We start from the raw sequence: 12861 nt of genomic DNA on the forward strand, positions 1-12861 counted from the left end.
TCGATTTGAAAGAAGCAGAAATACGATCAGTATTTACTCTGCCCACATTTATGAGGAAAAAAAACATCCTGGGAATACAAATATGTGTAAACAGCGTCTGTTTAACATCATTTTAAGGCCTATATGTTTTTAGTTTGGGGGAACAGGGGAGAAAAGGGGCGAAAGCTCATAATGTCCCTGCAGCCAATCCAGAGTCCTCCTCACGTCTGGGAACAGGAAGCACAAATGACCGACATTCTGTAGAAACCATTCATTATTTTCAAACATGTTATTGGGGGCTGAGATCGTAACCCCGGGCTAATTATTGGGGCTTTCCAGACCTGCAGAAAAACAAGCACTTCTGATTTCCAGGCGCTTTTACCACAACTGTCTAATCAAACAGTCTAACATCTGCCAAAGCAATATGTGCTGCAGGCATGTGTCCAATTCACCTGTTAGACTCTCAGCTAATGAAAATGGTCTCTGTTTTCTAGTCTGTCAGGTCACAGCTGTAATTAAAACATATTTTACAAACTGTGCTTTCTGAAAATATGTATTTCAGTGGCCAACACTTAAGTTATGTGTATTAAATCTTGTTTTAAGTGCTTCACTTAAAAAAAAAAAAAAATCTTTAGGCTGAAATAGCCTGAAGCATCTGGAAATATGTTTATGTAGGCCTCAGTTATTTTAATGAGCATAGTTTGGACACAGTCTTGTAAAACTGTGTAGACTTTGAAGCTGTGAATGAAATTTGCCTGATTGTCCTGAGTCCACTCCCAAATTATTTTTAACAGTATTCATACTCTCTGCTCTGATTATTTCCATCCTCTGAGCCCAGTCAGTAGGAGAACTCACATGTGTTTTGCAAAATATATTATTTTCTCTTCCTGTAAACTGAACTGAGGCTATCACTGTGGAATGGGTAGGCCTAATTATTTGCCGAGCTGTATTTCTTCTTTGGAACGCCCGCAGAGGGTAAAGAGAGTGCAACAGGGCTCTGAACTCTTTATTCCAAACTTTTTAGAAAAAAAAAAAGATGAAACAAAATTCTCTGCCAGGCTGCATGCATTAACAAGAAGCTAGCGAAGTGTCGCACGAGAGATTTTACAAGGTTTGGTGAATGTGTCAGCCAGCGTGCAGACAAACCTCCAGTCTTGTCTGAAAGCTGGAAACACACAAGAGTTGCCAACTACCTGCCAGAAACCACTGCTCATAAGAGGGATATCCCTGGATTGTGTTTAACCTCTTTGGGATTAGTTTACTATTTTGGAGGTGGTTCTCAAAACAACTTCTACACTTTTTTTTTTGTTTGGTATTGACTAAGACATTTTTACAAAAACTTTAAGTAATATAATAAATCACATCAGTCAGGCATACGCCAACTGTCTGTTATAAAGTCGCATTATAAATTATGCAATGAAAATATGTCTTATTGAAACATGCTTTATTGAATTGTTTAGCTTATGGCTAAAAAACATCTTGGGTTTCTGGAAATGTGATCTGTTATTTAATTCTCTTGGGTAACTGACTACACTTGTGAGCAGTCAGATCCATCCAAAAAAACTTCAAAACTCAGCTCTACAAAAAAAATATGTTGTAGGCCCTAATATATCATCATGCCACATGTTGAAGAGGACTTGTCTTTTTTGAGAGTTTACTGAAATGTTCTACAAAGTCTTGATTTAAATAGTTCCTGATACGTGTTTGTTGATTTGACTTTTTAAAGGTTCCACATAGCTGAAAAGGCCTGACGGAGCACAACAAATAACTTTTATTGAACAACATGTTACTAATGTCAGATGTGTTTGCTGTTTCAGATAACCCAGCTGAAGATCGAGAACAACCCGTTCGCAAAAGGCTTTCGTGGCAGTGATGACATGGAACTGCACCGGATGTCCAGAATGCAAAGGTAAGTTTATTTAAAATGTTTCTTTTTTTTTTTAATGTAAAGCATGTGTGTATCTATATTTTATTCGTAATCTACTTCTTTAATTGATCTGTGGCTTCTACACATGGAAATATTGACACAAACTGAATGATGTCAAGTAAATATAACCGCAATTAGACAGGGATTACTGACATCCTGGTCACACTGTCACTTAACAAGCCCCACTTTAATCCTTCAATCGCCCAAATGCAAGCCAGTTATGAGTGTTATTTTCAGTGATGTAAGTGTAGTTCTTGATCTTCGGCCAGTTTTCATGTTGAGGACTTTTATGGCTGATCTGGCAGAACCTCTGAAACATGACTGCAACATCTCCCTTCCACTCAGCTCTTTCTACCAGGATGTTCCAACTGCTTATGTGTCTGCTGTGTGTGTGTGTGTGTGTGCGTTTGCGTTAAACTGGTGGTATCACCGGGCCCGGCAGCCAAGGCAGTACACGACCACATTGCTCGCTCTCTCTCTCTGTATTATTCAGTCCAGATGAGGGATGGAGCATGTGTCCATACTGCGTGGAAAACACATTTTCAAAGGAGAAAATCTGGTTTTGAAACTTGCAGCCCACCCACCCCCCTCGGGCAGCCAATACAGACGTTGTGTGTATTCAAATGTAGAAATCCCAAATCAGAGAAAGCTGGAAAAGCTGTTTGGCTTTTCTACAGGGTGCTAAAATCCTGCCTCCTTCCCATAACCTTTATTTTGAGCCACAGATTATACTTCTTTATAATTAAGCAGTTCACATCAATGTCATGATTTATACTGCAGAGAAAAATCTCAAGAAATCAGTGGACAAATTTCAGTACTTTCATGTAGTTTTCCAACACTTGATTATATCAGACGCAACGTTGAGTTACTTTAAGTAGGTGCGTGCCACAAGATAATACGACATTTTGAGTGAAATGCATTTCACCTATCAAAACTTCAAAATGTATAGAGCTTGGTCAGGGTCCAAACCACACTATCAGTCTTACATGCCATTGTCCAATCCGGCCGAGTACAGTAAGCTATGCACGTCTGCTCTTGGTTACCATTTTGTTGGGAGAGCTTATTGCAAAACCAGGTCACTGTTTCAACTGAAGCGATCCCTGAAATCAAAGAACCAAAAGTAGCAAAATGATCTATTGACGGATGCTGTGGATTAATAGGAGCGAAATACATGCTGGTATTTTCACTGGAAAGGGTTTTCCACCAAGGGAGTATCACTCTGTGTTTCCTAAGTGGGTGTGAATCATTGATGTGAATGTTGGTGATTTTCTTTGACGACAAATGTAAGAATTAAAGGAAATGTGCAAGATTAAACTATTAATTTAGATGTTTTTGCAAGTTCACTCTTAGATAAGCTCTACAGTAGGATATAATATGCAATAACATTTCAAGAGTTCAGTTCCAGACAACTATTAACAACTGTAACTATGTGTGCCTGTGTGTGTGTGTGCATAGTACCAAGGAGTATCCAGTAGTGCCTCGAAGTACGGTGCGCCAGAGAGTAGGCTCCAGCCACAGTCCATTCAGTGGGGAAGTCCAGGGCATGGCTACCCCAGGCACCCTGAGCTCCCAGTACTCCCAGTGTGAGAACGGGGTCACAAGCACCTCACAGGACATGCTGCCTCAGTCAGGCTCCTATCCACTGCCACACGAGCCAGGCCAGGAGTACCACTGCATCAAGAGGAAAGGTAGGAAACCCCACTGTGAATTCAACAACAACACAAAAATATACATAAAGAAGACAATCAAGAATATGACAGTGTCTTTACAGTAGTCAGTATCCATATTCATTGCTGTTAATATTATGGTGCTATTATTAGCTACCTTTGCAAGCTGACCCTTGTAATTAATGGGGTACATAAAGTCAGTAATACACAAAGAAAATATGTGTACTGTAATTTGTCAAATAACGACTAGCACAGCAATGATGTTGTAATTTTTATAATTATATGCCTTAAATATGGGCACATACTATATGTATACTTTGTCATGTAGGTTTTGGCCACTTTTACACAGATGTTTTAAAAAATAATGCTAAATATGTACTTATTTTTAGGGGATTCTCCATATAAATCAATAATAAATAGCAATAATTAAAATGTAAATATGCCTGAATTTGCCAAAACTGACAAATTTACATCTGCAGTCCGGTGCCAGACAGTTTTGTGTATGCTACAACATACTTTTTCTATGTTTTGTACAAATCAGATACAAAATAAATGTGAATAAAATACCATGAACGAAGTCTATGGGATGTTTAGTGGAAATAATTCAGTTATTAGTAGTATAATAGCAGAGTAAATGTGTTTCACGTGCCTAAAATAAATAAAGGCACAGCTTCATTTTTTTTGTACATATTGTACTAATTTGAAGATAACAGTTGATTAAAATTGTTGTTCAACTCCATCTGCAGTGGAGGATGACTGTCACTCAGGTGAGCACAGCTATAAGAAAGCTTATCTGGAGAGCTCGTCCAGTGAGGAGGATCATTACTACCGCCCAGTTGGCTACGCCCAGAGCCTTGGTCTGTCCGGTGGGCCCTACCGCAGTGAATCCAGCCAGCGGCAGGCCTGTATGTACGCCAGCTCTTCACAGGGCGCTGAGCCAGTTCCAAGTTTGGAGGACATCAGCTGCAACACTTGGGCAAGCGTCTCACCCTATGGGAGTTGCTCCGTCACCACCATGCAGCCAATGGAGCGGCTGCCATACCAGCACTTCTCCGCTCACTTCACCTCAGGGTCTCTGGTGTCCAGACTTGGGGGAGTGGGAGGCCATGCCTCTCCACAGCTTGGTGATGGCCACCACGCTGCCATGTACCAGAGCTCCATGACCCACCAGACTCTGGGCCGCCAGTGTAGTCCTGGGGCTGGGATCCAGTCGCCAACAGCCGGTCTACAGGGAAACGAGTACCTCTATACACATGGCATACCACGTACGCTATCGCCACACCAGTACCACACGGTACATAGTGTTAGCATCATGCCAGAGTGGAACGAAAACAGCTAAAAGAGCTTTTTTCACAGTCAACAAATAAAAAATAATGAAAGGAAAAAAAGAAAAAAGGACCAAAATAAGGCAGGGTTTAGATAAATTTATATTTATATTTTTAGAGGATGTGTTGCTGTTCATCTTAATGAGCTCTGTGTTCACTGACAGCAGTGGATATTCGTAGGATGGTGTTGTCAAGCATCTTATCACTTAACTTGTTGCCACAGCATCTGCACTTATAAGCAACTAACATAAACACGAGAAAAGAGGAGCTGGACCAGAACATAAGCATATAGACTGCACAAGTGCAGAGAAAGCAAACAGAGTGGAAATGCAGACACTGAACAGACTAACAAAAATGCTTCGGATGCTTCGCCAGCAGTCCCCAGGCTGAGGGTGTTGTTGTGCGGTGGTGTATTTCGGATCTCCATGTTTCAGTGATGAGTGAATATGTTCTCATCTTTTTTTTTTTTAACAAGTACAAAACTCTTTTGTATTAATGTCCCGAGTTTGTGTAAAAAAAAAGGACGTTGGTCTTCTGTCACATTAGCCTGAGTTCTCATTTTCTTTTAAGTTTTTGTAGTTCAAACTTACTTTGTAGTGAAATTACTATGAGTTTAAAATGAATAAGCAGATGGGAGCTTTTGTTGTGGCTCTTTTGTGAATTTGCTTGCTCTTAAATCTGTCAGAAGGGTGATTGTGTTTTCCTGTTACTGGGTACATTTACATGCATCAAAAATTATTTTCTGTTTTTTCCATCATTACTGTATATGCCTCTCAGTTTGTAGGGTGCAAGGCTGCACTTCAATATAATCCAGTCAAGCCTCAGTCAAAAGCCAGAGCCACAAATAAAATGTTTCACAATTCTCTTATTATTAACTGCCTGATAATTAAGGGTAGTCAAGTACTACAGTTTCAAATGCAAACTACTTTCATATTTTAGTCATAATATCTTAAGCTGACCACAAACTACAAAATGCAGAAACCATTAATGTCAAGCTCCTATGTTAATTTCACTGTGAAGTGACCTGTTCAAGCTTATAAAAATCGAAACTTTCAGGCATAATACAATCAAATATTTTTAAATAACTAAGCAAAATCTGCTGCAGGTTATTTCTGGCTGATTTGTAATCAATAAACACAGAATCATGTCAATGTGGATGCATGAAGTGAAAAAACTCTGACACTTAAAAGTTTTAGGCTTGAATTACCGTCCAGTTCTTCCACTATGATATTAATGTGGTGGACTGGCAGCCGGCTAAGTACTGCAGGAAGTTTGTGAGCAATAAAAAGAAGCAAATGGACTGTCAGAACGTTAAGCTCCACTTAATAAAAATTATATTTTTATTTTAGCCCGATGTGACCTGGGATAGGCTCCAGTCCCCCCCACAACCCTGCAAAGGATAAGTGGGTACAGATAATGGATGGATGGATAAATCAACATTTTAATATTAACATCCAATCAAATAATTAGTAACTAAGAGTGAATAGCGACTCCATGTGTGGATGCGTAAACAGGTCATTTTTCATTTTTGAACACATTAGCCACAACAAGTCAGGATGAGGGTTTTATCATTTTATTGTGCCCCAAAGTGGCAGCTTAAAATGTGATAATTATTCAAGCACAGCTATATAACGATTAGTAATTTGATTGTCATTATATTGAAAGAGCTTGTGTTGATCACTGTTTCAGTTTGACTGGATAGTACTGAAAATGGTGCTCCTGCAGATTGAGAGGTATTTTGCCGTACAGTACAGAAATTTGGTTAATAATGCCCAGATTGAAAATATCTCTCTTAAAGAAATGTGTTAACGTTTTAAATCTGTCACTTCGATTTGGGTTAACATTATTAATACTGCAATTAAAGCATGATTGTGTGGATAAAAAAAACACCATGAAAACATGTTCCGGTTTAACAAATTGCTACACTTGCCCAACATGACTTGAATTTTTATTTACAGCTTTTTTATTACATTTTTACAACACTTTTGTGGAAGCAACAACAATATGACAGCTGTTTATGGCAGTGGAAGAACCTATTAATGATAATCTTTACTGGAGATGGCTTGCTGTATGACTAACAGTATCCCATCAATAAACCAGTGTGCATAATGACATGGAAACTGGGATTTTCACACAGACGTTGCAGTAACAAAATCCATGTTAAAAGTTTAATCACACTATATTCATCACAGGAAAGGCAATAATATAAAAGTGGAACTCATTCCAGTTGACACCAAAATGAAAGAAACGTCACAACTATTTTTTTTTACCAGTTAATGAATCTGTCACTGAAAATCAATGAAATTATTATGTTGCAAGCAAAGGCAACACATGTGGTTTTAGCTCTAAATGTGTTTATATGCGCTCTATCTAATGAATCATGTATCCACGTCATTAGTTTGACATTTTCAACATCAAATTGGTTACAGAAAGAATCATTGTAATGCCATTGGGTGAAATCTTCACTAGTGATGCAAACGTCCCTTCAGACACACGTTTAATTAGATGCCAAGTAGTAGTAGATTGACACCTGACATTCAGAGACGGGTTGTTGCTCAGCAGTTTGCTATGCTGCAGTCTGCACAGTCTGTGTGTTGTGTATACATGTCTCTTGTTACCCTGGAAGAAGGATTTAAACATTATTGTTTACTTGGATTGTGGCTTTTAACACATTCTCCATCTACTGTCCTTCCACATCTGAGCTTTTCGACATGCAGAGACAAACTACAGCATTTCAGTATTACATTGTAATTTCAGATACCTTGACAAACATTTTTGCATTAAAAATACCATAAATATTTTGCCCTTTCTCTGACATAACAACCCTGCAAATTTTTGAAGATTTCCTATCTCTGTCGTTGTGTGTTTCATGCAGTTTCATGTTGTACCCATGTGAATGTTTGTGCTCTCAAATTTTAAGTATTAATCCCTAAAATGGCACTTCTCTGACAATCAATCTAAATTTAAATCAAATTGTAAAGTAGCAGCTGGACACCACAGAGAATGTAAATTTACAACATTTACTTGATACACATTGCGAGGCAAAGGTCAGTTTCACTATACAAATGGGTTAGCGGTATGTTTTTACCTGCGGACAAAGGCTAATTTTTAAATGCTTGTAGTTGATAGAATGTTATTTGTCAATAGTATTTATTTTTCAATTATGTAAATCAGCTTGCTCCTGCATGTGTCAAAGATAGATGGTTCCATTTTTTATAGCCTGTTTTTTATGATTGTTTATAGGATTTTCTAATCATACTTATATAGAAAACAGGAGATTACTATACAGCTGTCAGAAAGTATTAAAATAAGATTGAAACACGTGGATAACTTTGTAAATAAACATGTACATACCAGAATACCTGCAATAAATTTAAAACATTAAAGCATTGTGTTTTTTGTCAGTTCTTGTTGAATTCTGTTGCTATTCAAAGGTAAACAGAGATGATTTTAATTATTTTTGCCTGATTAGACCTCAACTCCGGACTGTGTGGGTGTGTCCAAAGTGAACTCGACTGACATCTCACTGATCCTGTCTGCATTGCTGCACCTGTAAGGGCAGGACAAATTACACCTTTATCATCCTTATTATAGCGTATGAGGTCTGTTGACTCACGTAATTTCCATCATAGCTCCACCCACCCTCAACCTGAGAAAAGGTCTACTCAAAGTAACTGAAAACACCTGTGTGGGTGTGCAGGGCTTTAAAAACTGTCAATTTTGTGTCTGAAACCAAACATCATTGGTCTGTGATATGGACACAGCAGGATGTGAGTTAACATCAGATAAATGCAGTCTTGGCGGCAAGTAATTACACTTCATTGTTTCCAGCATCCCTTTACCCAGTAGATAATCCAAGGGATTAAATGTCTGCAGTCTGGACAAACTCCCTACCCCCGTACTCCTTGGGAGCTACAACCTCTGATAAATCTCTTGTGTCTGTATGGGTGTGTGTGTGTTAAATCCAGTGTTTGAGTAGTTCACAGCAGGCGCAGTCCATGGCATAGACCTCATAGGTGGTCACCTAGGGCCCCAAATGAGGTGGGGGGCACCAAATGAGTAGGAATAGGTGTGCTTGTATACAAATTTTTGGAAATAGACACTTGCTCTCCCTTCTTAGCGTTTTTTCCTGTCTTTTTTCCCCATTTACTTGCATCAGTTTTGATCTGGTTTGTTTTTCAAAGCCTTGCTGATCAGTTTTGGCACGACAGCCACCAAACTTCATGTGCTACCTCAGGCTGTGCCACCAAACACTCATTGAATGGCACCCTGCCTTTTTGTCTGGAGGACTGGGAAGACTTTGTCTGGGCTGGAGATACCATTGTTGCACTTCATTGTCATGTGAATCCATATTTGAAGTTCTTGTACTGGAAGTGCTATTGTAGCATTTTTGGGGGGACTCCAATCTAAAATCTCGCCTAAGGCACTAACATAGTCAGGACTGGCCCTGGTTTGCAGTAAATAACAATACGGCTGCATCAAAGCTTTGAATCATGTTGCATTTCTGGCGTAAACCCAATTAGTGATGCCACTGCTTTTCATAGCTGATGGAAAAACATCACTGACATCACTGAATGAGGTGTGGCCACTAGAGGTGGAAATTACAAACATATTTGCTGATTCAAATCATTTTCTTAGTGAAGCGATCACATCGCAGTTCAAATGCACTTCAGTACATCAGTAAGTGAACACAACACAGCACAGCTCATACCACCATTATGTTCAGGACAGGTTCTGACTGTCTTTAACTCAGGAGTGTGTTTAGTATGTTGTTGATTCAAGCTGTTTTGTTCAGTTCAGTATAAAACTAACTATATAGTACACAACCAAGTGTAACACTACCAATGCCCTCCAGGAGAATGTGCACTATCATTCCCATATTTAAACAATATTGTGCCTTCCCCCTATTTATGAGGGCCGGCTTTTCATTCCACCTTCTGAAAACACTCACTTTTCAAGCATAACCTGGCCCTAATGCTCTTTAGGTAATGGTCAAGGGATTTAATGAATTTTACTTTCCGGACTTTGACTAGAGAACCCTCTTCTGATAAGTCTTATTTCTTTAGACTAGGGCGTGAGTAGGAGGAGAATGGAGGGTCAGAGCTGATGTCACATTTTGGGGATGGGTATGACAAGTAATTAGCCACTGATGCCACACATCTGGGGGAAAGCAACGGTGGCAATGTTGCAGTAGGAAAAGCAGGTGTGGTTCATAAAATTAATGATTGTTAAATTCAATTTATCTGCTTTAGTTTCAGGGTCCTGGTGTTGTGCTTGATGGCTCACTGTCACACTGTTATGACTTACTGGGACACTTAAATAGAATGGAGCTATTGTTAATGTTAATGGCAACACCTGTGCTTTTCCTGCTATGATAGTTCAATAAATCTGCTGTGAAAAAGACCTGTTTGAGAACTTTGACATCCACCCTTTTACCCATACAATAAAAGCTGAACTGTTTACATCATGAGAAGAGAAGCCAAAGCCAGAAGAGGACAGTCTCGAAGGAGGACAGTGTGTTGCTTGGGTGATTGAGTCCAGTTCTGCAAACATGGGTAAGTCAAAGGAACATTGTTACGTAAAACTGGCAACATGAAGGGCTTGGGCCTACCGCATTAGGTGCAATATATTCCGTATTTAATTTTCCTATATTGCCTCAAGGTTTTACCAAATAACAGTAGTGTTATTTACATCATAAACTGTTGGATACTTGAAATTGTTGTATCATTGTTGTATCTGAAGATGCTCAGATAGGCCGCAAAATACTGTATAATCAATAGCAACTGAGTCACATCTGTTTGTGGAAATTCTTATTGACTGGTGAAAGACTTGTGGAAGTCAAGAGATAGATTAATAACAGCAGGTTACATATGAAATATAAGTTCTTACAAGAAATTAGAAAATGGCAAACCCTGCACTGTTCATTTCCTTTCCTCAATTACTTAACCCTCCCAATCTCTCTCTTCTCTCTCCTATTTGTCTTTCACTGTCTCTGCCCATCCCTCTGCCCTCATCATCTCCTTTACTCCCTGTGATCCCGTTCCAAATCCCTCCAACTACCCCTCCACTCTCTCCACCACCCCATGGCCAAACACACTGACCTAGACTCCCAGCCTCCTTTGATGTGAGCGATGTGACCCCTGCGCTCCAGATGCCCCTACACCGCCAGTCTTATCCTCTCCGAGAGCCGGCACAGCCCACAGAGAGGGACAGTCATTAACCCCGCACAACCCCGGCCTCCCCTCCACTGCTTAAACACATGATGTATCACAACACCCACCCCCATGCATCCCCCTCTGATTCACCCAAACATGCATGTGTGGGCGAGGACCGATGATGCAATAGGCTCTTTAAACATTTAAAGAACAGGTCAGCTTTTCAAAGGGAGGAGCTGGAACCTTTGGCCACTGCTTCAGTTATCATGGTCAGTGGTTGAAAGTCTGGTGATATGTCAAAAGGAAAACAAATGAATGTCTAATGAATGGAAAGCCTGGATGACGAATGGAACTTCACACTGGTACATTGCTGGTTTATTTGGATTATGTGTGTATATCTTTGCCATACCTGGAGTGATAGGGTAGGATAGGATGGAGAGAAACAATGCTTTTATCTACTAACTGACTGAACATGATGAAATGTAGGAAAATGTTCATCACGTTTATTAAAATATGTTGAAACTTAATAAGTGCAAGCATGTTGAAACAGCACTGTATAAACTGTATAAAATTGTGTTTCTTAATAACTACATCATGTATCTTTCAGTAAACCCTGCACTGTTTTGTTACTTCAGCAGAGAGAAAATTAAAACAAGTCATCTCAGAGTAATGATGAGTCATGGCCTCAGTCAACCTTAAATCTGAAACCTAAACAAATCATAGTCTGGGTGCCCCGCATGACAAAGGAGAAGAGTGCAAGAACAAGAGCATTCCTAGGGGTAGAAAAACGAGGGAGGGGGATTACTTTATTAAGATGTACTGAAACACAGATCACCACAGATGGATGAGCGCCTCGCACAAAGAGGGTTTTCAGAGAATCAAATCCATCTCATCCAGGAGTCACAAACATCTGTTTGAAAAGTCAAACTGTTGCAACTTTGGGGCTTTCATTACAAACTGGGAGTTCCTTTTGAAAACCTTTAGACAACGGGCTAAGACATCAATGTCAGGCAGCTCCGTTCAAGTTTAAAAAGACAAAGCGAAGAAGGGACAAAGAGGTGAGCTCTCCCAATAACAACACAGGGTTGTGGTTCTAAATGCAATTTTAATGAAGAGGCTCAAACTAAGGCCTCAATCAACAGAGCATCTGGGCCATCCACAAGGAGGCAAATGCTAATATTGCCCTTGCTGGCAGATAAAATAGTCTTGCACACTTTTTTGGCACATTCCCAGGGCATAAGTTTGATTCCTGGCTTGAGGCTTGTGGTCAGATGGCAGTGGGGGTTGGTCTGGAATTAAGAGAGCCCTCCATCAGATAACACATTTTCTGGTTCGTGTAAAGACGTCCAGCATATCAACGGAGACATGCATCACTGTGATGTGAAATCTGCGTCTGTGCACGGCAGTCGGTTTTTGCCTCCACAGCTGGCCAAGACAAGCCCCGGGATGGGAGCGCTGAAATGGGAGCACAGACCCTTCCATCTCCCACCATTCAGTCTTTCAGCACCACTCCTGGTCAGAGTACTGGGTAAAAGAAGGGGGAGGGGCAGGGAGTGTCCTCCGGGGGAGACAGACGGAGATGGTGCAGTGATGATAGGGTGAGAACCAGAGAGACTCTAGAAAGCTAGAAAGCAGTGCAAAAGCTGTTAAGAGGGTTTTCAGAGAATCCGTTAAGCTGTGTCCATATGGTAGCAGCAACTTTCAGCTGGAACTGCTGGATATGCGTTTTTTTGTACACAAGTACAACTTTTAGCCCATACCTAAGCTAAGTCTTTGTAAAACCTAGAGTCACTGGTCAACTCAATGTA

General features: G+C 40.0%; 1 protein-coding gene and 1 long non-coding RNA gene across 7 annotated transcripts in view; one reads left to right on the forward strand and one right to left on the reverse strand.

Moving 5' to 3' along the window:
- The window catches only part of LOC137171209 (uncharacterized), a 101462-nt gene extending 98007 nt beyond the window's left edge, over positions 1 to 3455 (reverse strand). For 3 of the 4 annotated variants that reach the window (XR_010924726.1, XR_010924727.1, XR_010924725.1), the window contains exon 1: positions 3365 to 3455. This is a non-coding gene — a long non-coding RNA (uncharacterized lncRNA). The remainder of the gene's footprint in view (positions 1 to 3364) is intronic. The other variant, XR_010924728.1, reaches the window with a different exon arrangement.
- The window catches only part of tbx5a (T-box transcription factor 5a), a 28204-nt gene extending 19770 nt beyond the window's left edge, over positions 1 to 8434 (forward strand). For all 3 annotated transcript variants that reach the window (XM_067575029.1, XM_067575028.1, XM_067575027.1), the window contains exons 7-9: positions 1797 to 1888; positions 3362 to 3594; positions 4320 to 8434. In XM_067575029.1, coding sequence (XP_067431130.1) covers positions 1797 to 1888; positions 3362 to 3594; positions 4320 to 4912 — 918 coding nt within the window. In that variant the 3' untranslated portion in view covers positions 4913 to 8434. The remainder of the gene's footprint in view (positions 1 to 1796; positions 1889 to 3361; positions 3595 to 4319) is intronic.
- Positions 8435 to 12861: the final 4427 nt, after the last annotated feature.

This window comes from Thunnus thynnus, chromosome 19 (genome assembly GCF_963924715.1).
Source record: "Thunnus thynnus chromosome 19, fThuThy2.1, whole genome shotgun sequence".
NCBI lineage: Eukaryota > Metazoa > Chordata > Actinopteri > Scombriformes > Scombridae > Thunnus > Thunnus thynnus.